At 39.7% G+C, this 24,079-nt stretch overlaps 3 protein-coding genes across 5 annotated transcripts in view; all 3 read left to right on the plus strand.

Annotated features, from left to right (window-relative positions):
- The first annotated feature begins 842 nt into the window (after positions 1-842).
- ddias (DNA damage-induced apoptosis suppressor) lies at positions 843-5,080 on the plus strand. Of its 2 annotated transcripts, none has more exons than XM_058089168.1 (5): positions 843-1,278; positions 1,365-1,526; positions 1,583-1,691; positions 1,926-2,227; positions 3,272-5,080. In XM_058089168.1, exons 1-5 carry the CDS (start codon positions 1,157-1,159, stop codon positions 4,347-4,349), a joined length of 1,773 nt encoding a protein of 590 aa, XP_057945151.1. In that variant the 5' UTR covers positions 843-1,156; the 3' UTR covers positions 4,350-5,080. The 2 variants fall into 2 exon arrangements, with proteins under 2 accessions (XP_057945151.1, XP_057945150.1); XM_058089167.1 differs by having other exon boundaries at positions 844-1,278; positions 1,362-1,526.
- Positions 5,081-5,350: 270 nt separating this feature from the next.
- Positions 5,351-16,063, plus strand: zgc:123258 (uncharacterized protein LOC641502 homolog). Of its 2 annotated transcripts, XM_058088609.1 has the most exons (17): positions 5,351-5,694; positions 7,063-7,173; positions 7,411-7,593; positions 7,745-7,828; positions 8,579-8,712; positions 9,851-10,008; positions 10,086-10,182; positions 10,357-10,458; positions 11,747-11,828; positions 11,936-12,010; positions 12,076-12,132; positions 12,476-12,541; positions 13,573-13,672; positions 13,773-13,847; positions 13,982-14,142; positions 15,231-15,264; positions 15,658-16,063. In XM_058088609.1, the coding sequence occupies exons 1-17, from the start codon at positions 5,638-5,640 to the stop codon at positions 15,663-15,665; spliced, it is 1,584 nt and encodes a 527-aa protein (XP_057944592.1). In that variant the 5' UTR covers positions 5,351-5,637; the 3' UTR covers positions 15,666-16,063. The 2 variants fall into 2 exon arrangements, with proteins under 2 accessions (XP_057944592.1, XP_057944593.1); XM_058088610.1 differs by lacking the exon at positions 12,476-12,541 and having other exon boundaries at positions 5,357-5,694.
- A 423-nt stretch (positions 16,064-16,486) lies between these two features.
- The window catches only part of trpm7 (transient receptor potential cation channel, subfamily M, member 7), a 42,583-nt gene continuing 34,990 nt past the window's right edge, over positions 16,487-24,079 (plus strand). Inside the window, exon 1 of the mRNA XM_058088608.1 lies at positions 16,487-16,933. Within this exon, the coding sequence (XP_057944591.1) occupies positions 16,931-16,933 (3 nt within the window). The 5' untranslated portion in view covers positions 16,487-16,930. The remainder of the gene's footprint in view (positions 16,934-24,079) is intronic.

Genomic DNA, 24,079 nt, shown 5'->3' on the forward strand with positions numbered 1-24,079 from the left:
AGCGGGGTACACCCTGGACTGGTCCCCAGCCAATCACAGGGCACATATAGACAAACAACCATTCACACTCACATTCATACCTATGGACAATTCAGAGTTGCCAGTTAACCTAACATGAATGTTTTATTAATGTTTTTGTTTACATTAGTTCCAGCCGTTGAATTCATTAATGTGACAGAGACATCTGATTATATCTTGGCGCAAGCAAGCGTACTGACCATTAGCTAATTGGCAACGAGGGGCCTTATACAGTATTGCCACGAATGGCTGATTTTTCCAGGGCCCATGCATTTGTGGAGCTGCCCTTGTGGGACAAGAGGCAGAAAGCGAACATCCTAGGGAGAGATCGTGAACACTGACAAGAAGACAGAGCATGAAAAACAAGCTTAAGATGCCATATGTTTGGAAATTAGAGCTTGAAAACATCATTACAGTGTGCATCAGTGTATTTGTAACTGTGGAAAATTATCAAACCATTATCATCAACACAGGACATATTAAACATGACTCAATTCCTCAATCGATACATTATCTCAGGCTGTTATTTGAAATATACCCAAAGTAGATTGGCTCTATTCTTAATATTATAAGGCAATGTTAATGTTTTATTCTAAAAAAAACTTGGGAATGAAAAAAGCTGTGAATGCTTTCCAGATGTACTTAATATGATATGTAAGGGTTGTTACATACAAAATGTGAACGTTTAACAAAAAATAACACAATGTTATTACAATTATTTATATACTATAATACTGTAATGAGATGAAAACAAATCATCTTTTTGGATACAGGTCGATTCATACAGTAAATTAAAGCCTTCTGTTGATGTGTTGCCAATAAACACCACCAGAGGGCGAACTCGCCACGCACGTACTTTATTCATGCCTACCAAGCTTTAACACGAAGCGAAGAAGAAAGTCATTAACTTATTGAATTGAGTTCTCAAAGGGCATAAACACGCCTCTTTATCGCGACGCGCGAGTTTTAAAATATATTTAACGTTCGTTTCAACTTTAATATAGATCTTTCGTAGCAATGAAGATTCTGCTCGACGTGATGAACAGAAACAGCGACATGTTTGTTTTGTTACCGTTAGCATGCTAGCTCATATCCTAGCGGTTAGCTTTGGCCAAATATTTCACTGCTGGGAAATAAAATGTCTATTTGGCGAGCTTTGGTGGACTGTATCGTGTTGTCTCTCCAAGATGCTTGTGTGTTTTATCCGTGCTGTCGAAGCTGCTTCGCCAAAATGGACGTTATGGCGCAGGACAGAGCAAGGTGAGCACCAAAACAAACTATGCTAGCGGTGTCAGTGTTGCTTGTGAAATGAGATACTACATTTACTTTAGTCTTTTTCACAGCAGATATAGATGTCCCAAGTGTGGTCACAGCTGTTTTAAAGAAGAACTGGAGTACAGATATCGCCTCTCTCTGAGAGTGACCAGAGACAGAAGAATATTTGGAGTCACAGTATTTGGCAGCTGCTTGAACCCGTTCTTTGGCGTCCATGCAACTGAGTTTCAAAGGTGAGCACAATGAAGCAAGTTTTCTGAGCTTTTTAGAACTTTCTGTGGCGTTGTAGGATGGTGGAGAACTTGGACGGACCATCTGAGGCGTCAGCCAGATCCAAATTGCTGGTGAAGGCGTTAGAGGACTGTTTCATTGGCAGACATCTTATTTTTGGAATGAAGGTACAAAACATAGTTTTTATTTGTAATGTAATTTAACTTCAGCATGGGGTCAATGTTGTATTTTTCCACCACGGTGCACGCAACTAATTCATGATGGATTTAGCAACCAAGCCACTTAGGTCCAAACTATGTTTGCAAATATTTATGGGAATGCTTTGCAGCCTCAAAACGTCATAACACAAAGTTGTAAAATAAGCACCGCCTGTATTTGAGTCTCTTCTCCGTACTCTGCAGGTGACAGATTCTCAAAGTTGTCCATGGTCAGCAGATCATGTTCCAGGTGGTTCCGATCATAAGGGCATGGCCCAGTTCACTGCCACTCAGATGATTGTCCCCAAAGCCACAGGCATGGAGGGCTGCTCCGTCATTCGCTACTATCAACTGCTTCTACGGAGAGCTGCAGAACAGCAGCAGGAATCTGCTGATCCCAACAAGTCCTACACAATCCCCACCACACCCTTGATTTCTCAAGATTCACCAGCCAACGGCTTCAATGGTGTCACACTTTCTCGCCTTCTGCCACACTCACTGCAAAGGTAATGAATGCACGGACGACAATTTCCTTCATGCCGTCTCTCAATTAATTGTCCACTTGAATAAATAGGAGCATATCATCAAATAAACAGTTACTGTAACTATAGCCAAAACATTTGCAGAAGACAGTTTTTTTCCCCAGTCTCTGAAATAACTGGTAGCTTGTGATTAAAAAAAAAAAAAAAATATATATATATATATATATATATATATATATATATATATATATATATATATATATATATATATATATATATATATATATATATATATATATATATATATATATATATATATATATATATATATATATATATATATATATATATATATATATATATATATATTGCTTAACTGTTCCTCTCTTTTTCACTAATTTGCCAACTTCCTTTCAGACACTGACTCTCTTGTTGGCCTGCAGATCATTTTTTTATTGGCCCATGACGAATTCCAAAAATAAAATTAAACATGACCCACATCAGGACACAACAAAAAAGTAGTTGTTAGGGCCACACCAATAAATAAATATAAAAGGTAAAATGATGCTGTAAGTCCTGAGAAAATAAGCTATCACATTAACCCAAAGATGTATTTATGCGTCAGTTACGTTTTTTTTTAGGCACAAGGAAGTGATGATGCATGTCTACAATAGAAGAGATCATGTTTGGTGCATTTTAACCTCTCCTGTCACTCCGGTTACTGTTTGAGTTAATTAACGTAAAACATGTTTGTTTTTTGTTTCATGTTGTCAAATTGGCCGACGTTTATTGTGGTTTTAGGATACAAATTAAACACTGTTAATCATTGTGGTTGCTCCGGTGTAGAACGTGCATCGTCGTGTTCCTAAGTCGATAGATCAGGCAGTGCAAGCTACAGCTAGATTAATAAACATTGTTAAATGTTTCCCTCTCCAACAGTGTCCATTACATTGCACATGCTGTGTTGCTTTTACACTTTCCCACTACCATTTGCATGTGGCAAAGCCAACGCAAGTGCTCATGCAAATGTTAACATCTCATTCCAGTCATATTTTGTTTTCCTCCCAGATCACAGCCCCATGACGGCTCCCTCACTCCCACGCCGCCATGGCAACAATCACTGGGACTAGTTACTTCATCTGCCGAGAATGAGGAGGACAAAGATGAAAACAAGCCAACAGCTTGTACGATAGGGAAAGGCCACACTGTGAACCATGACACCACTGAGGAAAAAGGCTCCTCTCTCTTCTCAAAGAGTTCATCATTTGCCGATGATTCATCAGTGAAAAACATCCTGAACTGTTTGAATCCCTCATCATGTCCGCAGCTCAGCTCTAAGGGCAAAGCCTCTCCACAACCGGACGATTCATTCACATCGACATCCTTAGCATGGGAGGATTTGCCTCTTTCTGAGAGTCTGGAACAGTTTTTGAGTGAGGGTGACCGATATGTTTATCCGGGTGACACAAAGGCATCAGGAATTGGGTCAAGAGTGTTGACGGACATCACCAACATCTCAAGTGTACGGTCATCTGATGGTGACACTGAAGAGCAAGAGGACGCCTACAGTTTTTCACAGGACCTGTTTAGTTTAAGCTCAGCACTCAACACTCAAGAGGAAGCGCTGCCAGGTTTGAACCCTCAAGAGCTACAGACCCGTCACTCTGTTAATAGAATCATTCCAGAAGCTCCGACATCTGCTGGAGACACAGTGACTCCACTTCTTGACTTTAGCCCATCCTCTCAATCCACTCCCATTGTAAAGGTCGACATATTGTCATCCTCCACCACATACTACTCCAAAAGGCGTACCAGGAAACGCCACTCCACAATCCTGAAAACCCGTGAATGTGACTCATGTGTGTGGAACATGCCACTGAGCCAATTGGAACACAGCGAAGAGCTCATCCCCCCCACTCCTGCTGGGATAAACGTCAAGGCAGTTTGCTCTCAGCAAGAAATGCCACCTCGTGGGCTACACTGTAAAAGAATCCTGTTGGCTCCAAAAACAGAGATTGTGACCCACAGTCTTCCATCTAAAAATGATGCAGGAAGCTGTGATAGTAATGAGAAGACTCCTATTCACTCCATGGCCGAGGAGGAAGCATGCGATTGGTCCAGAGATCTGTTCTCAGATTCTGTCTGAAAGATTCTGAATTTTTAATGGGTGAATGTGAGTGTGAATGATTATTTGTTTATATTTGCCCTGCCAGGGTGTACACCACCTCGCCCAAAGTTTGCTGGGATAGGCTCCAGCATACGGATAAGCGGTATCGCAAATGGATGGATGGATGGTTTTAAAGTAGAACACTATGCATTCCATGAGGCTGGATTCCTCATATTTGTAATGAATTTCCTCATAGGTAAAAATGAAAATGAGATGAAACGGCACACATTTCCATCTATTGTCATGCCGCTTTAAAATATCATATTTTTTAGCAAATGAGAGTCCAATGCAAAGAAAGTAAAAGTTATATCTATATCTATTTTTCTGCCTACAGACGACTATGAATGAAGAGTGAGCATATTTTCAGCAGATTTGAACAATAATTATGATTTAGTTCATACTATAAGAAATGTATGTACAATTTCTTATCTGTTCCAGAGTCAGACTTTGGCCATTATGATAACATTATGAACTTCACAGATAATGTGTTGTGTAATGTTTTAACATTTTTAACTGCCATACAAGTGTAAAAATAAGATGGAAAAACTGTAAAGCACTGAAGTTTTAATTAGCGATGACTGATGTGTATCTCACTTTTTAACATTCTTTTTAGTCAAATGTAAAATGTGTATATTTTGTCCACCTTTGGGGTGGCCCATCTGCTTGAATGTCACAAAAAATCAAAATAATTAGATTTTCTTTGAAATGACTACGTTTTGTGTGCTGGTGCTTTTTGTGACCACAAAGGTTTCATTTGAGGTAAATTCCAGATGGCTGTACAATATGTCATGGGCTGTTCCACTCACACAAAAATAGGTTGATGTGTAAATCTATACACCCACTTTTGCACAGCTTTCCCTGCTATGAGGAAGTGAAATTTGCAGTCATGCTCACATGCTGCTTTAAGTTTTATTTTGGCCACTATCAGGGAGAAACAATACAAACAGATGTATCTGAAGGGGCTTAATAGTCTCTGTTGCATACATAACTTGCAATTAACGCCCTATTAAGTAAACTTAATAGTGGAACTTGTACTTCTACCCGCTCTCAATTGGATCCAGTCGAGCAGCCTCTTAGAGCCGATTCGTTCGCGAACGACACATCGCTATCACGGTCATGTGATGTCCTTCGATACCGGAATTGCATGGCTGACAGAAATCTTTGTTCTTCACTTACAACTACGACCACGATGTGATGTTCATGAATGTTTTGGGGGTACATAAAGTTGCTTCGTGTTGTTGTGAGCAGTGAATAGGACGTCGATGAAATGGGAGGAAATGCTAGATTAGCCGTTTTGGTATTTATCGCCGCTTTCGCCACTCAGGTAAGTGGATGGACTAAAACTACTGTAATTGAAAGTACTATCTACTGACAGGCATGATTACAATCAGATTACATATGCTATAATATACGGGTACACCGTACCAAGCAGCCATTTTGTTGCACAATTACGTATAAATTGTCAAAGTTAGCATAGTGAAAACTGTGTTAACTTCGCTAACTTTGTGTTGTTATCGACAACGGAATATCTAATGTTACCTGTTATCCGTATTGAGTAGCGTGACAATTTCAGTATGATCATGGTTTTATTCGTTTCGCACATTCTTTAACAAGCTAGCGTCGCATAACGTTTTATATAAGTAACTGGCCATTGTCTTGAAACGACCAGGATGGTTTACCCAAGAATAGATCAGACGGACACACTTTACTGTTGTTTAAATCTTTTAGTGGAACAAAATGTCTGGAAAATGTCACAAGTACAACACTGGACTCGAATCAGCAGGTAGTCCCTAAAACTAGGAAGTCACAGACGCCGCATCGAATGGGTTTGTCCACTGCAGCGATACGTCAATGTCGCCGCCATATTGGATGGGTCAAGGGGATGGCCCCGTAAATGAACACTCATTGTTTTTGCTCCCTGTTTCCCAACTATATTTTTGTGCGTGAGCGAATGTATGAACGAGAATAATTAACTTAAATTTCTTTGTAGAAAGGCGCTTCATGAAAGTAAGTACTTTAGCTTGTGTTCATTCACAGGGCAACCTTGACTCATCCAATATGGCGGCGACGATGAGTACGGTAGTCAGAACATATCTCATCCATCCATCCAATTGAATGAGTCAATAGTTTAGTTGTTATACATTATCGACTATTGTATTTAATATTCGCCATCAGGTGATTATCCTACCCATCATTTTCTACAATTTGCAGGTGCATTTAAATAGGGTTAGCGTTAAGGTTTTTTTTATTGTAAAAAAAAAGTGCAAATACACCACAAAACTACTGATTTACAGTGACATGAGTCAATGTTTTGGGCATTCAGCCAACCAAAACCGAAAGAACTGTATGATTCCAATAGTGCTTCATCGGTTTGGTTTATAGCCTTTTTTGGCTTCTAACCAAAGGTTTGAATGATGTGATTACTTTCAACCCTGACATTTTATGCCATTCTGGTTTTGTTTTATTCACATCGTTTTGGCATGATTACAACGTTTTAGAATGAAATAAAATGGAAAAGTTATGCAAAAAATGCCACATTTGGTATCAAATCCTTGGGAACCCTGTCAATAGTACTACATTGTTTATATGGATTAATGCATCATGTTGTAGTGGTTTGGATTACCATCAATGCAATTAAACTTGCTATTTTTTGTTGAATTCCGTTTCTCAAATGTTGTCTTTGTCCCCACAGACAAACTGTCAAAAGGCTATCCTGCATGTTTTTAATGGAAGTACAGCCCAGGATTTCTGCATTGTTTACAACCACTCATGGACCCGCCTGCCACAAAGTCTGGATGATGCTGTAAGCTCTCGCCATGTGCTTTTGTCAAATTTGACTATTTTGCTATATTATGCAAAAATAATCATCAGGCAAATTTGCTGGTGGAGGTAATTTGGTTAAAACAACCTACTGACCACAACATTAGGTACGCCAGGCCTGTGGAATCTGGATACAATTCTATTATTAAACAATTCTACCTTTTACAATGATGAAAATTCATATTTTATATCACATTTTGTCTTCTCCCCTCTTGTCCAGGAGGTGTATTCGCTCGTGAATCTGACATCCACCCTTCTGTGCGACCAGTCAGGGGTCAGGCCAGAGGAGGTCAAAGACAAAGCATTGGTGGTGATGAGGGGGGACTGTCCTTTCAGTCAAAAGGCTCAGGTTGCTCAGTCCCTCGGTGCGAGCGTGTTACTCATTGCCAGCCTCCAAACACTGGTAGGACATAATACTGTCTTGTTTTTTTGCTTATCGTGCACGTAATATTGCTAATTGCATCGTGTCCTGTCCAAAGCAGAAGTTCACACAAGGCCAACCAGCTGTATTAAATGTCAATCTGCTCAGACCTATCTTCTGCTCATCTTTTCAGGTCACACCGTCGGCGGATAACTATTCTGGGGTTCACATTCCTATTGCTCTCATGAGGTACAGGGACTTCGTGGAAGCACAGCAGGTCAGACTTGACTTCCCTTATGGAAAAAAATATATTGCAGTATATTGGCAAATATAATGCAATGTATTAGGAAATATATTTCCATATATGGGATCTTATGTTTATATTTTCCAATATATTGCAATATATGCATAGATCATATATGTGTATATATTGATACATATAAAAAATATCTTGCGATCAAGACCAAAAAAGGACTATATTTTTACAATTGCATATAATTTGGGATATATATATATATATATATATATTATATTTCAATATATTGAAAGCGGCAATCATTTGTATATTCTGCAATATATTGCCATATATTAAATGAATATATAATATATTGTATATGTACAAAAATATATTATTCCATGTATTTATAATATATAATGTATTGGAAAATATAATGGAAAAATAATATATTATAATATAATACAATATATTTAAAGTAATATATTGATGAATATATTTTCTTTTCGTAAGGGTTCACTTTGCTTCGTTTTTGGCACCACTCCTGCTATAAAGACTTAATCTCCATTTGTCCTCTAAATAATTAAAATGTTTTCAGCATTCACACAATAAATAAATGTGAATGCACAATAACAAATTCATATCATTTTCTGAATATGCGAGGGCCAATAAAAATAGCTGCAGGCCACACTTCATAGCTACATTACTGTTATTTTTTCCCACTTAGCACAATGACACCAAACAGAAAGAAGGTTCAATGTTTGTGTTCTGCTAAATGGTGTCGTGTTTCAGGTTTTCGACGAGGGGATGCGGGTGAGGCTTTACGCTCCACTGCTCTCCAAGATTGATCCAAGCCTCTTCGTCATGCTGCTGATTTCGATCGTTGCTGTCTCCTTGGCCGGATACTGGAACAGAGCGTGTGAGAGGTGGGATACAGATACTAAGATACTGAGGTTTCAGAAAAATACAAAAAAAGACAAACAAAGCGACTAAGCTAACTTGGTTAGATATTTAGTTCATATAGTAAACACTCTCGGGCAGGGGTCTCAAACTCAATTTACCTGGGGGGCCACTGGAGCTAGGGTCTGGGCAAGGCTGGGCTGCATCAGGTTTTCCAAAAAAAACAAAACGCATTTATTAAAAACAGAAAAATATACAAACTTTTTCAGTGACTTGGTTCTGATATTCTCCAATAAAATCTCTGATAAAACATTCCACTGTTCTCAAATATCTTACTTTTTATTTTTCTACACAAAATAATATGAAAAATAAATAAACAAATCAAGAACAAAGAAAATCAATCAATCAGTAATAAATAAATATAATAATAATAATAAAACGGCAAATAATAAAAACTTAAGAAACCACATATAGTTGGTGGGTAGACAAATTATTTTTTTTCAGATTAAAATGAACAAAGCATTATTAGAGCCCTGTAGACATGACAAAACACGACTATAGTCACATTTATACTTTTTTTATTTACAACATATTGCGCGACTGCAGGGTCTTGAGACACATGCTAACTCGCAAACTAGAGCGCTAGCAACCTAAACGGTAGCCTTCAAGTTATTTCCTTTAAACTTAAATAGCCAAAAACTTACCACTTCCACACGGATAGGGAGGATAACTATTAACAGTTATTTAACCTTTAACATGAACATTAATCAAACGTAATAATTTTTTCTGGGTACATGATACCATACAGCATCCATATCAAACTTGCGCGGGCCGCACTAACATTAAACTTTCATATCAAGGCGGGGGCCTCAAACTAGTGTCCTGCAGGCCACATTTGGCCCGCGGGCCGCATGTTTGAGACCCCTGCTATAGAGTGAGAGTGCCTCCGTTGCTAATAACTGCTGTAGTGTACAGTGTTACGTTAGCATTTTATTGATAATGTTAATTTGTATTTTGCCTTTATTGTATGGGCACTTTGTGGCAAAAAGTACGTATCATGGTGGCATCACAGTTAAAACAAAACCTCCTTTGCCGTTTGGGACTTGGGATGCTGGTTGAGTGAAAAATATCACAATATTACTGTCATATTTTTGTTTGTGGCAGGGATGCTCTCAGATCAAGTGGAGGAAGTGGAAGTGGAAGTGAAGTAAACAAAGCAGACAGTGGAGAACTTTCTCTCTCGTCTCCTCTCAAAGTTGGCATCTATGTCGCCCTGATGTGTGTAATGCTCATCCTCATGTTTTACTTCTACAAATATCTAGGTGGGTGACACATCCTAAAAGAACATATATTCCAAAGGGGTTTCAAATGTTTGAGTGTATTTCTTTCCCCTCCGCAGTTTATATCCTCATTGCCATGTTCTGCTGTGCATCCGCTGCCGCGCTCTTCAGATGTTTGAATGCGGTGCTGGAAAAATTGAGCTGCCCCGCTGGGAGGTATAAATATCTTTTAAGTTATATTTTTAAATGTAAAGAGGAGAAAAGTTTATACGGTATTTGCTTCTTCCCACCTCTGAACTTAAGACCATATCCATATAAAGTGTTAATTTCCATTAGTGTTTCTGAAAGTGTCTTGTTTAAAGCTTGTCGTTTTTTCCACTTTTTTTCCAGCTTCACTATACGAAATACAGATCTGTCAGTGAGGTGTCTCATTTTGGCCGCTGTGTGCATAAGTGTCTCGGTGGTGTGGGGCGTCTACAGGAATGAAGAAAGGTACTGTCAAAACACATGCGGGGGTCCGTTATGGTTTAGGAATAGACCATTCATTCATTCATTTTCATTTCATTTTATACTGCTTATCCTCACGAGGGTCACGGGGGTGCTGGAGCCTATCCCAGCTGTCTTCGGGCAAGAGGCGGGGTACACCCTGGGCCAATCACAGGGCACATATAGACAAACAACCATTCACACTCACATTCATACCTATGGACAATTTGGAGTCGCCAATTAACCTAGCATGTTTTTGGAATGTGGGAGGAAACCGGAGTACCCGGAAAAAACCCACGCATGCACAGGGAGAACATGCAAATTCCACACAGAGATGGCCGAGAGTGGAATTGAACCCGGGTCTCCGAGCTGTGAGGTCTGTGCGCTCATCACACATCCGCCGTACAGCAATAAGGCAACATTTAAAGATAAATACAATTGACATGAGATGTGCACAGTAGGGCTATCAATCGATTAAAAATATTTAATCGCAATTAATCACATTTGTTTATGGTTAACTCAATTAATCCAGAGGTACACGTTTTTATCTATAGTATTAGTATATATATTTTTTTCATTTCCATTGCATGTGTATTAGAAGGATAGCTCCTTTCAAGTAAATGCCTAGTACTAGTAGATGGCGGAGGGTGGAATTGAACTCGGGTCTCCTAGCTGCGTGGCCTGTGCGCTAACCAATTGTTCGCCGTGCAGCCTATAGGGGTCCCTAATGTTAAAAATTGTATTTAGAAGGTCAGAAGCTGTTACGAAAGTGTGATATTTATCAAGAAGGAATCGTACTTTTGCCTAAATTCACTTTCCACGTGATGACGGTTCAGGCACAATAAAATTTAGAGGTTTCACTTCACTGATTAAAAAAAAAAAAAAAGAAAACACAGTTGGGGCGGCACGGTAGTCGAGTGGTTAGCGCGCAGACCTCACAGCTAGGAGACCAGGGTTCAATTCCACCCTCAGGCATCTCTGTGTGGAGTTTGCATGTTCTCCCCATGCATGCGTGGGTTTTCTCCGGGTACTCCGGTTTCCTCCCACATTCCAAAAACATGCTAGGTTAATTAGCGACTCCAAATTGTCCATAGGTATGAATGTGAGTGTGAATGCTTGTTTGTCCATATGTGCCCTGTGATTGGCTGGCGACCAGTCCAGGGTGTACCCCGCCTCTCGCCCGAAGACAGCTGGGATAGGCTCCAGCACCCCCCGCGACCCTCGTGAGGAAAAAGCGGTAGAAAATGAATGAAAACACAGCTGAGCCTCTAATGTTGTTTTGTGATTTTCGTAGGTGGGTCTGGATCTTGCAGGATATCCTGGGCTTTGCTTTCTGCATCAACTTCATTAAGACCATCTCACTGTCCAACTTCAAGGTACCGTCTCATGATCATCGCTTCTGCTGTTCTTTATAACCTCCACCAAGGACTTGAAATTGCATACCTTTTGATTTGACCTACTGATTTTTTTTTCCCCTTCACAGATTTGTGTGATTCTCCTGAGCCTCCTTCTCGTATACGACGTCTTCTTTGTTTTCATCACTCCATTCTTTACCAAGGTATTATATTCATCGAAATATCTATTCAATGTCATCATTTCCACCCTGCGTTTTTTCCCACACAGAGTGGTGTTAGCATTATGGAGCAGGTGGCTTTGGGTCCGGAAGCGTCAGGAGAAAAGGTAAATAGGGGCTCAGTGTGATGCAACAAGGTACAGACAGGTGGCAGCAAAGCAGCACATACAGGACTTAACACTCACTCCAGTCCTAATAGAAATGTTGTTTCAAATAAATGCTTATTATATATTTACAGTATTTGAGAGAATATAGTCCTAGCAGAGACCGTGATGTTCTGTGGACAAATGGGTAGTGTAGCTTGGGTCAAAACCTTCATGTGAGTGGATGAACATTCAGTAAGCGGAGTATGTAGTAGGTGTTCTACTCATGGTGGACTTTCCTGCCTGCTTGATTAACATCCCGGCTTGTCTGTTCTGCCTGCTGCACCTGTGTGATGGGTTTTGGTAGGCTCTGTCACAGACAAAAGCTAACATGGTGGCGATTCCGGCTGATCCCCAACCTCCCACTGAGGAAGTAAGACTTGCTTTGTTTTCTCTGTCCATTCATGCTACGCGAACGCCGAGCATCCTCACGATGGGAATAATTTTTCTGCTGCGGGATAGAAAATAGTTAGATTTGTGACAGCAATACAACTCTTGACTTGCAGAAGAACACTTCCCCCCAGCTGATTGTCAGGTTGTTGGTGCTGATAATACAGTGGAACTCTTTTTAAGGCAACACCCCTTGGATTTGCTGACTGATGTTGACATTAGTGAGTCTCGACTAAACAAAAATCGCATTTGACAATTGAATTTATTATATCTTTGTCCAGTGATACAGCCATTCCTCGTTTATAGTGGTTAATTGGCTCAAAACCCGAACCACATTAGAGCATAGAAATGACTCGAATTGCACCACGATAGGGAATGTGGGAAGCCAAATTGTGTGCTGTGTGTGTCCAGTGCCCCCTTTTTGTTTCGAGTTTGTTTTTATTTTTAAAAAAAATTAAAGTATAAAAAAAAAAACCTATTGTGACCTTGTAAGTATTTTTTTTTTTTTTATAGAATTGTGTCTGACCCATGTATGCCGATGTTGACTTAAACAGGCACTTTTTAATAATGACACAGAGGACAAGGAATCCATGGGTTGACTTAGACGGGTTCCACTGTATTGAAAATGTATTGTAGAAATTAAGTGCTTCACTATAATAATAATAATAATAATACATTTTATTTGTATAGCGCTTTTCAAAATACTCAAAGACACTTTACAGAAGAATGAAGTTGAATAAAGCAAGTAGAAGTAAAAAATACAACATTCATTGGTTAATACACAGTTAAAACATGAGTAAAAGCGGGGCGGGGCACAGCAGTCAGATATAAAAAGTTAGACATTAAAAATTTAAAGAGGTGGGTTTTGAGTTGTTTTTTGGGCAAGCACAGAGTGAATGGGGCAAAGAGTTCCAGAGGGTGGGGGCAGCGATGGAGAAGGCTCTATACAAAAGGACATTCGTTCACAGTGTAAATGTTATAATTGCTAAATACCCAATGTGGTCTATTTTTTAGCTTCCCGTCGTGATGCGTATCCCAAGGTTCTCTGCTTGGGCTCTGAACCTCTGTGAGATGCAGTTCGTCATTCTGGGTTATGGAGATATAATTGTGCCAGGTTAGTGTGCCCTCTTTTATGCCTGCTCATAATTACACCATGTTAAACACACACACAGGTTACCTTATGAAAAGTGTTTTTATTTTTATTGGTCCTAAAGGTCTCTTGGTGGCTTATTGCAGCAAATTTGACGTGTGGATAAATAGCAAGATCTACTTCTTCAGCTCCTGCCTCGGTACCTAAAAAAAATCATTTATTGTACATTCACGTTCTAAACTGTGATGTAATGTGATCCTGTACTGGAGCTCGCCACAGGGTGTTGACCTCATCTTCTCTCTCATTTTATCTACACGGCCATTTTCTTTGTAGCCTATCTGCTGGGAATGATAACAACATTCGCTGTGATGGTGCTGTCCAACACGGGCCAGCCTGCTCTGCTCTACCTGGTGCCTTTCACCATCATAATGTCGGCCGCGGTGGCTGGCTACAGAGGCGAAATGAAGCATTTCTGGACTGGAACTTCCTATGAGGTGAACAGAAGTAATGCTGTGTAGTGTTTTCCCTGTCCGGTATCAGTTACAGTTTGTGAACAGCTGATAACGCCAAGCTCCATTAACTCATCATACCAAATATTTGGTTGTCCAAAAATGAAACCGGAGAAGGGGGAGCTGATTAAAGATTGTTTTTAAAGTTCATTTACAGGTCATATCAAAGCAATATACATAATTTCCTCAACTAGTGGCCTCCGCTTTAGTGGATGCCATGTGTTATTTAATTACCGGGTACATTCGAAACAAAAACGGCATCTACTGAGGCGCATAAGCTAAATTAAGTTACCCTCTGGCACTCACATGTTGGAAATGAGTTCCCTGCGGAATATTGACATTCACTGTGCACAGCCTGCCCACATCTCTACATTTTCTTTGTAAAAGTCCTTTAAATTAATTACATAAAAGTGAAAAAAAAATTCAATAATATAAATCTTGAGTCTGGTCACCTCTGCGGTTCAGTAAATAAACACTTCAGTCTCTTTGAGGAAATGCAGTACTGTTATCTCTGTTATGAGCAAACTAGAGATTTGCACTCACATTTAATTACTTTGTCCTTGTCGCATGCCTAATAAATACTTTATCTTATGTAGTAGTAATGTAATAAAGCAATACATACTTGAGTTAAAAGTTGCTCATACTTAACAATCAATCAAATGAGTAGATTTATTAATCCACACCCCTCCACAACTGCAATCTTTGATCTCTCTCTTCCCGACTTCCTGCAGAGCAAGCTTTTCCTGGTCTAGTTGTTTTAACACAAAACCCTTTCAAAAAATATACATTTGCATTTGCTACAGCAATACTTGCGTAATTTCAGGTATGTGCAGCGACTTCCTTGTAGTGCAAGTAAAGTAACCTTGGAGGAAAACTAGTTGCACAAGACCACTCATGTGTATGGACTGGTCATATTAATGTAAACATTTACTCTTAATACTCAGCAAACTAAACTGCTGTCTATTAGAATAAAGGCTTTGAAAAAGGAATTGGATACATGTGTAAAAATGCTTGTGTGTGTACAAAGCTGAAAGGGGAGCTAAAATAATGACTATGACTTTTGTCTTCATCAGGTGTTGGACTCCTCAAGGGAACCTTTGTTGACAGGTGTGCATGCTTTTATTTTACTCACAGCTTTTTTTTAACCAAGCTTGTTTTTCATTCAAACATTTTTATACAGGGATAATCAATTTTAGAAATATGGGCCACTATTTTATATTTAAAAAAAAGTTAGCAATTCCACAGTTTTTTTGCATGTTTAATGGGAGCTGCGACTTGAACGCACCATCCAACTTTGCAATACATGTCTCCCACGCTGCATAGATAACTATACTGTATTTTTCTTTCACCTCATATTTGGTCCCAAATGCTGGTACCATGTGGGGATGCATAAAAAAAAAGTTTTTAAGGAAAATTCAGTTTGACAGCCCTAATCATCATAGTAATAGTATATCATATCATCATATTATCATAGTATAGTAATTGTTTTTCTCTTTACAGGTGCATGAAATGCAAGAGCTGACTGAAGCAATTTTTTTTTTACATTTTGCAATAAAACTCTACGACCAAGGGACGATTACCAATCAATATATATCAATATGTGGTGTCAGTGGAATATGAATATTTTTGTAGTGCTGGAAAGGCTTTTAAAGTGCCTGCCTTTAGTTAAGAAAACTCATAGTCATATTATTGCCTTGACACCCTGCCATGGCAATGACTGAATACTTCATAGAAAGCACTTTACTATATTTAGCCTGACACTTGCTTATTCAGATGGTGGTGGGCTGAGGGCCTTAGCAGAAAATGATTACAGCTATATAATGGTAAGTTTTTGATAACTTTGGAAATCAATGTTTGATGTTTTTACATGTTTTGTTGCCTTATATTAAACAATGTTGTTCTAGTGTGTTATTTAATCCCTTCCACATGTTCCGAGACACTATCCATGGGACATGAGTACAAGTTAATTCTTGTACAATGTAACATAACTTTATGGTTCAGCCATAAAAAGTAAATGTTTCCATGTACCCCCTACAATTTCCTCACCCCCTGATTCGGATTCACTGATTTACAGGTTGCAGATAGACGACTTCCGGGTCGTGATGTCAGGAGCTGACAGGCATCATTTAGGATTAAGCCTTATGAACACTGCCTAGCAACAAGTGATGTAACGTGCTGTATGTGTGTGTGTGACCGAGACTCTAACGCAAGTGATGCGTGCAGCCTCGATACATACTAAACATGTTAACCAACCACGCGCGGCTTCATCAAAAGAGGAAAAACTCCGCATCGTTAACTTCCAAGAACCGGATGACCAGATCGTTCGCGAACGACTCAAATTCATCGCACGCAAGCAGGTCGGTCGTTGCGTTCGCTAACTCGGTAAAATGTGTTTATACTGAATTTCTAATGGTGGTGTAGCCATTTGGAAGAAAAATTTAAAATAATCCTAAAATAATGTAGCCTGCCTTAGTACTCTCCCAGAGGCGAGCGGTGTCCATCACGTAGTATAGTAAAACAAAGACACATGTGCTGGCAGGCTCCGCCCCGGCCATGTGACAGCGAGCGCTGGGCTGGCTGACTCAGCCGCTCCGTCACGCCGCCTCAGTCTGGAGTCGCACAATTATGAAAAAGCAACCTTCCGTTGGAGCTGCAGCCGAAGCGGATCTCTCCAGCGTCCACCGGGCTTTCCCTTCGAGGCTAACACAGAGCACCGCCGATAGATGGATAGAAGCCACGACGAAGCCCCCCCTGAGTCTCAACGGTGACGAGAATGGTACGTTGTCCCATACGTCTTCTGTCCCCCTTTAGGGGTGCTTTTGTCCCGCTTGTCAAATTTGCGCCTGTGGATCGTCGTGACTTGTGTGGCAGGTCCACCCTTTGCATTCTTTGGCTTCCTCGGCTCAGTTGGGGTCGCTTGTAGTTTGACAGTTCAACTAACACACCGTGAAAACGCAATTAAAAGACACGATTGTGCATGTCTAGCGTGGCATAAGCCCGACGCATATACACACACATGAAAACACACGCACGAGCGCACATTAGCAGGCTAAGTAGCTAGCTCGGTTGCGCTGTATGCTAACTAGCTGTCTGGTGTTAGCAGCGGTGTCAACAACCTCGTATTTGGGACAAATGTTGACGTCCATGGAGATATATTTGTATCCGAATGGCGACGAACACTTGCCGGCATCGCCAGTGTATTCAGGGTCCGTTTGGACACTTTGCCCTGTCAGGAAGGTCAAGGAGTGCTGCGACACGGTTTCACAACGCCGTTCGAGCCGTGTACTCCCGCCGAGGACTCTCCATTCCTTCGGGTGAGAGCTCTAGGCCTGGAACTCGAATTCCCTCACATATATCCCAACTGTATTATTCGTCCGATGTAAGCATTTTGTTGATCTTATTAAAAGTATGAACTGTGACTTCATTGGGTACGAGACACTAAAGAAACTAACGACACTCAAGTCAGCCATTGCAAAGATAAAAGGCTCATTTTGGACTGCCACTGTCATTTAGACGATCTTTGGCTAATGTTTTTGCAGTGGGTCCTCATAAACAGCAGACTGTCATATAGGCTGCAGGGTCTTTATAGTGGGTCCTGAAAAGCAGCAGAGTTCTCCTGCCATCTTGTTTGAAATACTGATCATATCTATTTATTTATGCATACTTTATGCATAATTTTCCAATATGCCTCACATATTTAAAGTATAAAATGCATAGGTACTCAACACAATGTCAATGATGATCGATGAGTAGATAGAAATTGGTGTCAAATTGTGGGGGGTTCAAGGACCGCTGAACACAATATGTGTGCAAAGTTTTATTAAAATTTAAACAATCTTATAGAAAAATAGCAGCTGAAATATAATAGTATATTCTCTTTTTTAAATGTAGAAAAAAATCAAATATGTGCAATAATGCTTCACTCAGTCGTCTCCCTGTAGCCCGGTTAGCGCTTCCATCTCACGTTCCCTATGATGACAGACGGTAAACATGGTTGATACAGTCTTTATACAGCAATCTTTATACCGTCTTTTTCACTGTTCATTCCCGCTATGCAGCCTCTCCTCGTCTGTATCTCTGCGGGGATCTCTGATTGCTCGGCGTAGCAAAGGGGTGTTCAAAGCTAACAGCTGCTAATGAGTGTAAAGAATGGAGCAAGCAGCTAGTTCCAAACCTAACAGGATGAACATTCATAGCTGCACATTTGCTTAAGGGGTCGGTATGGCACACAAAAAAATCCATCAAATCCAGTATGTATCGATATAAATAATATGCTTGTTTTATATTTAAAAATTATTGATATATCGTACTTTGTGGAAATACAGGGAATATATCATTTTTAACAGAAAGAACAAGGTGACCGCATGAACATGGACGACCAATACGGAAGGTTTTCTGTGTCAAGCCAAAGCGGTTAACACAGGCACACTATACTTGAGTACCATCTAGTGGTTCAAATGCGAATTACACCTCTAAGGACGATAATGAATAGAAAAATGTTGACAATTATATCTATTATCATGGATAATTTGTAGCACAGTTATTGACCAGCAAAATGTGTTATGACCTAGGCCTATTCTGAACTGTCACACAAGTGCAAAATAAGTGAACAAATGGGATTTGGACCCACTGTCCAATTTCACAAGTCCTAGCAGCAGTGACATTAAAATTGGGCTTTTCTCTCATGCTTGATACACTTGTTTAATGACGCTAGTGGCACATGGTGCATATAATGTTTAACGAAGTAACTAAAGTTTGTGATGGCCCAAAAAACTCCTGTCAGTTTCCCACAGAGGAAGCCTGAGACAGTCACATGCCCCAGCTTACCCCTGGACTGGATGAGGGTCACTGCTGTCTTACTGCCGCTCACAGCAGCAGTCTTCCCCTGCATGCTGTACTCCTGTGGACCGTAGCGTTGTTATTGTAAGCCTCTGTTTGTTACTGAACAGTGCTGCTCATCAGTGTTACATAAAACTATGGTCTCAAATCACGTTCTCCTGTGCAAAATAATAGTAAGTGAACTAATCTGTTCTTGGGTCAAACTGACGCTTTCTGGATTGTACAGACAAAGTTTTAAGAACAAGATTATTGCTTGTGCTCGTCAGGTTTTTCACACAAGCTGGTGTAGGTTACTGCTGATTTGTTGTCTTTTCAGCCATATTGTACTTAGCAGCCAGGGCAGATACTTGTACTAATGTAATAATGTACTTGTAATAATGTAAAATAATGTCTCAAACACGCGGCTAGTTTGAGGCCCCCGCCTTGATATGAAAGTTTGATATGGATGCTGTATGGTATCATGTACCCAGAAAAAATTATTACGTTTGATTAATGTTCATGTTAAAGGTTAAACAACTGTTAATAGTTATCCTCCCTATCCGTGTGGAAGTGGTACGTTTTTGGCTATTTAAGTTTAAAGGAAATAACTTGAAGGCTACCGTTTAGGTCGCGAGCTCTCTAGTTTGCGAGTTAGCATGTTGCATTTGCTGTTTTATTATTATTGTTATATTTATTTATTACTGATTGATTGATTTTCTTTATTCTTGATTTGTTTATTTATTTTTCATCTTATTTTGTGCAGAAAAATAAAAATTACACAAAGATTAAAAGATAAAAGATTAAACAAAGATATTTGAGAACAGTGGAATGTTTTATCAGAGCTTTTCTTGTAGAAAATCTAAACCAAAGCAAAGTTTATTAATTTTTCTGTTTTTAATAAATGCGTTTTTTTTTTTTTTGGAAAACCTGATGCGGCCCAGTCTCGCCCAGACCCGAGCTCCAGTGGCCCCCAAGTAAATTGAGTTTGAGACCCCTGAACTAGAGTGTTAGTGGTGTGTTTCTAAGCCCTTATCTCACACTCTAATCCATTTACACCACACACACACACACACACACAACTGCTAATTTGAAGATGATTGCTTAGGTTAGTTCAATTGGCCTTGGAGACACGCTTTAATAAGAAAATGGTCACAGCTTTTGAAGCCGTGTATTGAAGTGAAGTTGCTGCTCAGCTTGTATGTCGGAGAACTTGTGTGTACGTAAGACGACAGTATTTTGCATTGCAATAGGAACAGTGTTTTTCCCACTTCCTGTATTAAACCTCCATTAAACCTGCTTCTTATTGGCCCATGTGAGCATAGGCGCCAGATGTTGTAAAAAAAAGAAGGCATCATATGCTACATAGTTTGCATTACTAGCATGCACACTCGCTGGAAGCTATAGGAATGAGGCTGGCTGGCATGACACACATAAGGCACTGTGCACTGCTGAGCCATACCCACAGGGAACAAGCGTGAGTGCCATCACACTCTGGTCTCATGACTGTTTCATTGAAAGTCCTCAGAAGTCTGCAATTAATTTCCGGCACACGTTTATCACTTTTTTGATAAACCTTTAAACCTTTTCGGTGGTGGTCGGGATTTTTAACTATTTTGCAACAATTTTAAAGAAACCTTGGAGGTGGTACAATAGTGTATTGGAAGTATCAAGGCAAGTAAAATCTAATCCTAGATGCTTGACGTGCTCGGCATGGATCTTTCGCATGTAAATACACACTCGACAACAAGGAGGAATTGCGAGAGCGTGGAGGAGTGTAGCGTGCAGAAGGTTACGCATTGTAGAGAAAATATGCGCAAAAATTGTAAATAGTGATTTTTGATGTAAAACAACACTTTTTATATTAATGTTGTGGTATCGTTGTTGACATTTTTGAGCTGTCACAAAAGTAATTAGAAAAAAAATTAAGCTCAAAGTGAAAGTTCTGCTTGAAATGCATCGTAAAAAAAAAAAATGTTTTACCCTCACGTCTTAGTTGGCAACTGATTTTTTCCTGAAACGTACCTGATGAAATATGAGAGTTTAATATTCTTTGTGCTTTGAAAAATCTGTCAAAATGGTCTAAAATGACCAGTACTGAAGGGACTGTATGAATGAATGAATGAATGAATGAAAAATGTGATTGAGTCAAGCCGCAAAGTGACGCGAGATGACAATTGTTAAGCAACACTAGCATAGTGATGTGAGCTACAATGCTTACAGTACATTACAATAACATTGTCCTTGGTTATCCTATTTGCTGAAGAAAAAGGCATTATTGGCACAACAGCTGCAGTGGTGCCTTTTTATTTTCTGTACAAAACTGTCCTCTGTCAAGTGGTGGGCGTATGCAACCCGGAAACCCGGTACCTCCAACGCAACAAGTGAGAGCGATAATAAACTTTTCTTTTGTTTGGCACTCATAAACAGGCTCTATGGATGCATTATTGTTAGAGCATTATTAAAAAGTCAAATTTGCATAATAGAGTACCTTTTTAAAATGTCATTTTCTTGTAGGTTGCGCAGTAGAATTACAGCAGTTATTTGCAATAAAGAGTGACATTGATGTGGAATAAAGGCTGTGAGGTGGAAAAAGTCCAGAGAAGAGACATGGCTCACTGAGGCATGGAGGATGCCCCAGATTCTGCTCAGTCTCATCGCTGTGCTCATATACTATGTAGTGGATGATTTGTTTTTATTCTTGTTAATGGTACTAGATCTCCATAGAAACGTAATAAACATCAATACCACAGTTGCATCAGATTACAATTGAGTGCATCCCATAATGAGTTCACAGTTCCACATGTCCAAAAGGAGTAGGTAGAAGCAAAGCTTATTAAATCCTACCCCTCCATCTGGTACTTTTACAATCAGTAACTGTTACATTTGTTCACTTCCTGCTTTCCAAATGTAGCATTTTTTTTAAAATCACGTATCGAAGTACAAGGTGATATGACCATCCAATGACATAATGGGTACCATAGTAACTATCAATGTAGTGATATGTATAGCACATCATGACTCTTCATCCTTGCATTCAGCAAACATCAACTGCTTGTATTGTTTCTTGAATTGTATTGTTGTGGATAAAATAGGGAGTAAAACGACTGCAACGGTGCATGCGGAACCCCTTACAGACATATTCCAGGTTATGCACTTAGCTGCCCAGGTAAATAGAAACTAAAAACAACAGAAATGCATTTCCTACTTCCTGTCAGCCTCTAAAGGCTGCATTTTCGCTCTAAAGCGCTGACCCCCATTGCCTATGTTTTATCTAATGGGCAGTTGCATTGCCGGGGCAGATGTTATCAGGCCTGCTCTTACGTCACGCTAAAGTGTGGCTGGAGGAATGATTGCTTGACCAGCCAGCTTTGTTCCATAGCTGTAAGGAACTAAATCATCCCAATTTCAGTCAAAACTCCCTTAACTCCACTTTATTGAAAAACACTGTGTGGATACTATACTATGTTTCAGGTGTAAAAAGGATCATAAAACTCTTATTGCTGTGGAGCTGGGATATAAAAAGGCAGAGATGAAGAGGGAGGGAGGAGGTTGAAGTGTCTGTGTGTGATTTTGGCAGGGCTATCCAGAGAAAGCGCCAGTCTTTTGTTGGCTGACATTCTCAGGTACCATGGTTACAGGTTAGCCAAGCTCAAGCCGGTTTTATCTGCCATCGAACACTTAGCTGCCGAGCGGCATTTCCCCAAATCTCCAGCAAGGCTTCTATATACAGTAATTACCACTATTTCTGTATGAACGGGCATGTGCATACTAGTATTGTAATATTGACGCTTTGCAACAAAAAATAAGAACATGCTTCCTACCAGTTATTAATTACAATAGCCACCTTTGCTTTACCTGCAACACAAAGCTAAGATGTCGATGTTTTGTTCAGATAGCTTTCCGTATATTTACCCACCTAGATTAGTTTTAACTAGGGCTTCGTTTTTTGGAGAGGTCGGGTACCGCAAATATGCATATTATATTACTATATGCACTCAAGTTCATCAGCTATTACCTTATGTATCCCCACATAGTATCAGCTTTTTGGAACAAATATTACCGTAATGTCCGGACTATAGAACGCACCTGATTATAAGCCTCACCCACTACATTTTTAGAGGAAAACCGATTTTGTACATACACAAGCCGCACCTGTATATAAGCCGCATGTGCCCACATTAAAACATGTAAACATATTTACAAAGAAAGACGGTACACAGAGAGAGTTTTCAAAGTTTTAATAATATAACTTAACAATAATAATAATATAACTCACCTGCTTTTATTACCTCTGAAAGCTTTTTTTCGTCTTTTTACATTGCTCCAGTTCTTCCCGCTGCCGTTTCCAGTGTCTCACCATCGATTCGTTTATGCCAAGTTTACATGCAGCAGTTCTGTTTCCTTCTTTATCGGACAGCTCAATTACTTTTAGCTTGAAAGCTGCGTCATATTTTTTTTCTTTTTGCATTTATATTGATGAGGATATGTTCACGCTAATTTAATTTATGCACAAGACGAGAAGTTGCAGTCTTCCTCGACGCATATATTCCACCGGTCTTAATCTTACCTTTTTTGGCCGTTTGAAAAATTACACAAATTGGCCGCATCACTGAATAAGCCGCAGGGTTGAAAGTTTGGGGAAAAAAGTAGCGGCTTATAGTCCAGAATTTACGGTAGTTGAAAGAGTAAAAATACAATAGTAGTCTTATCTTTGCAGCATGAGAGAACTTGAGAACGTACTGTACATTAAAGGACCGTCAAACAAAGTGGGATAGATCTACATGTCTCCTCCCACCAGTTATGAATGACAACTGCCTAATACTTAATAGAAACAAACCAAAAGACACTTACATAATGTACAAAGTCAAAGACACCGATATGCTAAATCTCACGTGCACGGGCAGCACCATTGTATCAGAAAATGGATCTCAATAACTTCCTTCTGCCGGTTATTAATGAGAAGTGGCACCTTGTGTAATAGGTAGTGCTCTATGGAGCGTTTAATAATGACATTGGTACAGCTTCAGCCACACTGCTGTGTGTGTGTGTGTCACGGTAGGTGGTGTGTCTTCAGTAGACACATAGGTGTTTATCATTGAGGCCT

The sequence above is a fragment of the Doryrhamphus excisus genome, chromosome 12, assembly GCF_030265055.1.
Source record: "Doryrhamphus excisus isolate RoL2022-K1 chromosome 12, RoL_Dexc_1.0, whole genome shotgun sequence".
NCBI classification, from domain to species: Eukaryota; Metazoa; Chordata; class Actinopteri; order Syngnathiformes; family Syngnathidae; genus Doryrhamphus; species Doryrhamphus excisus.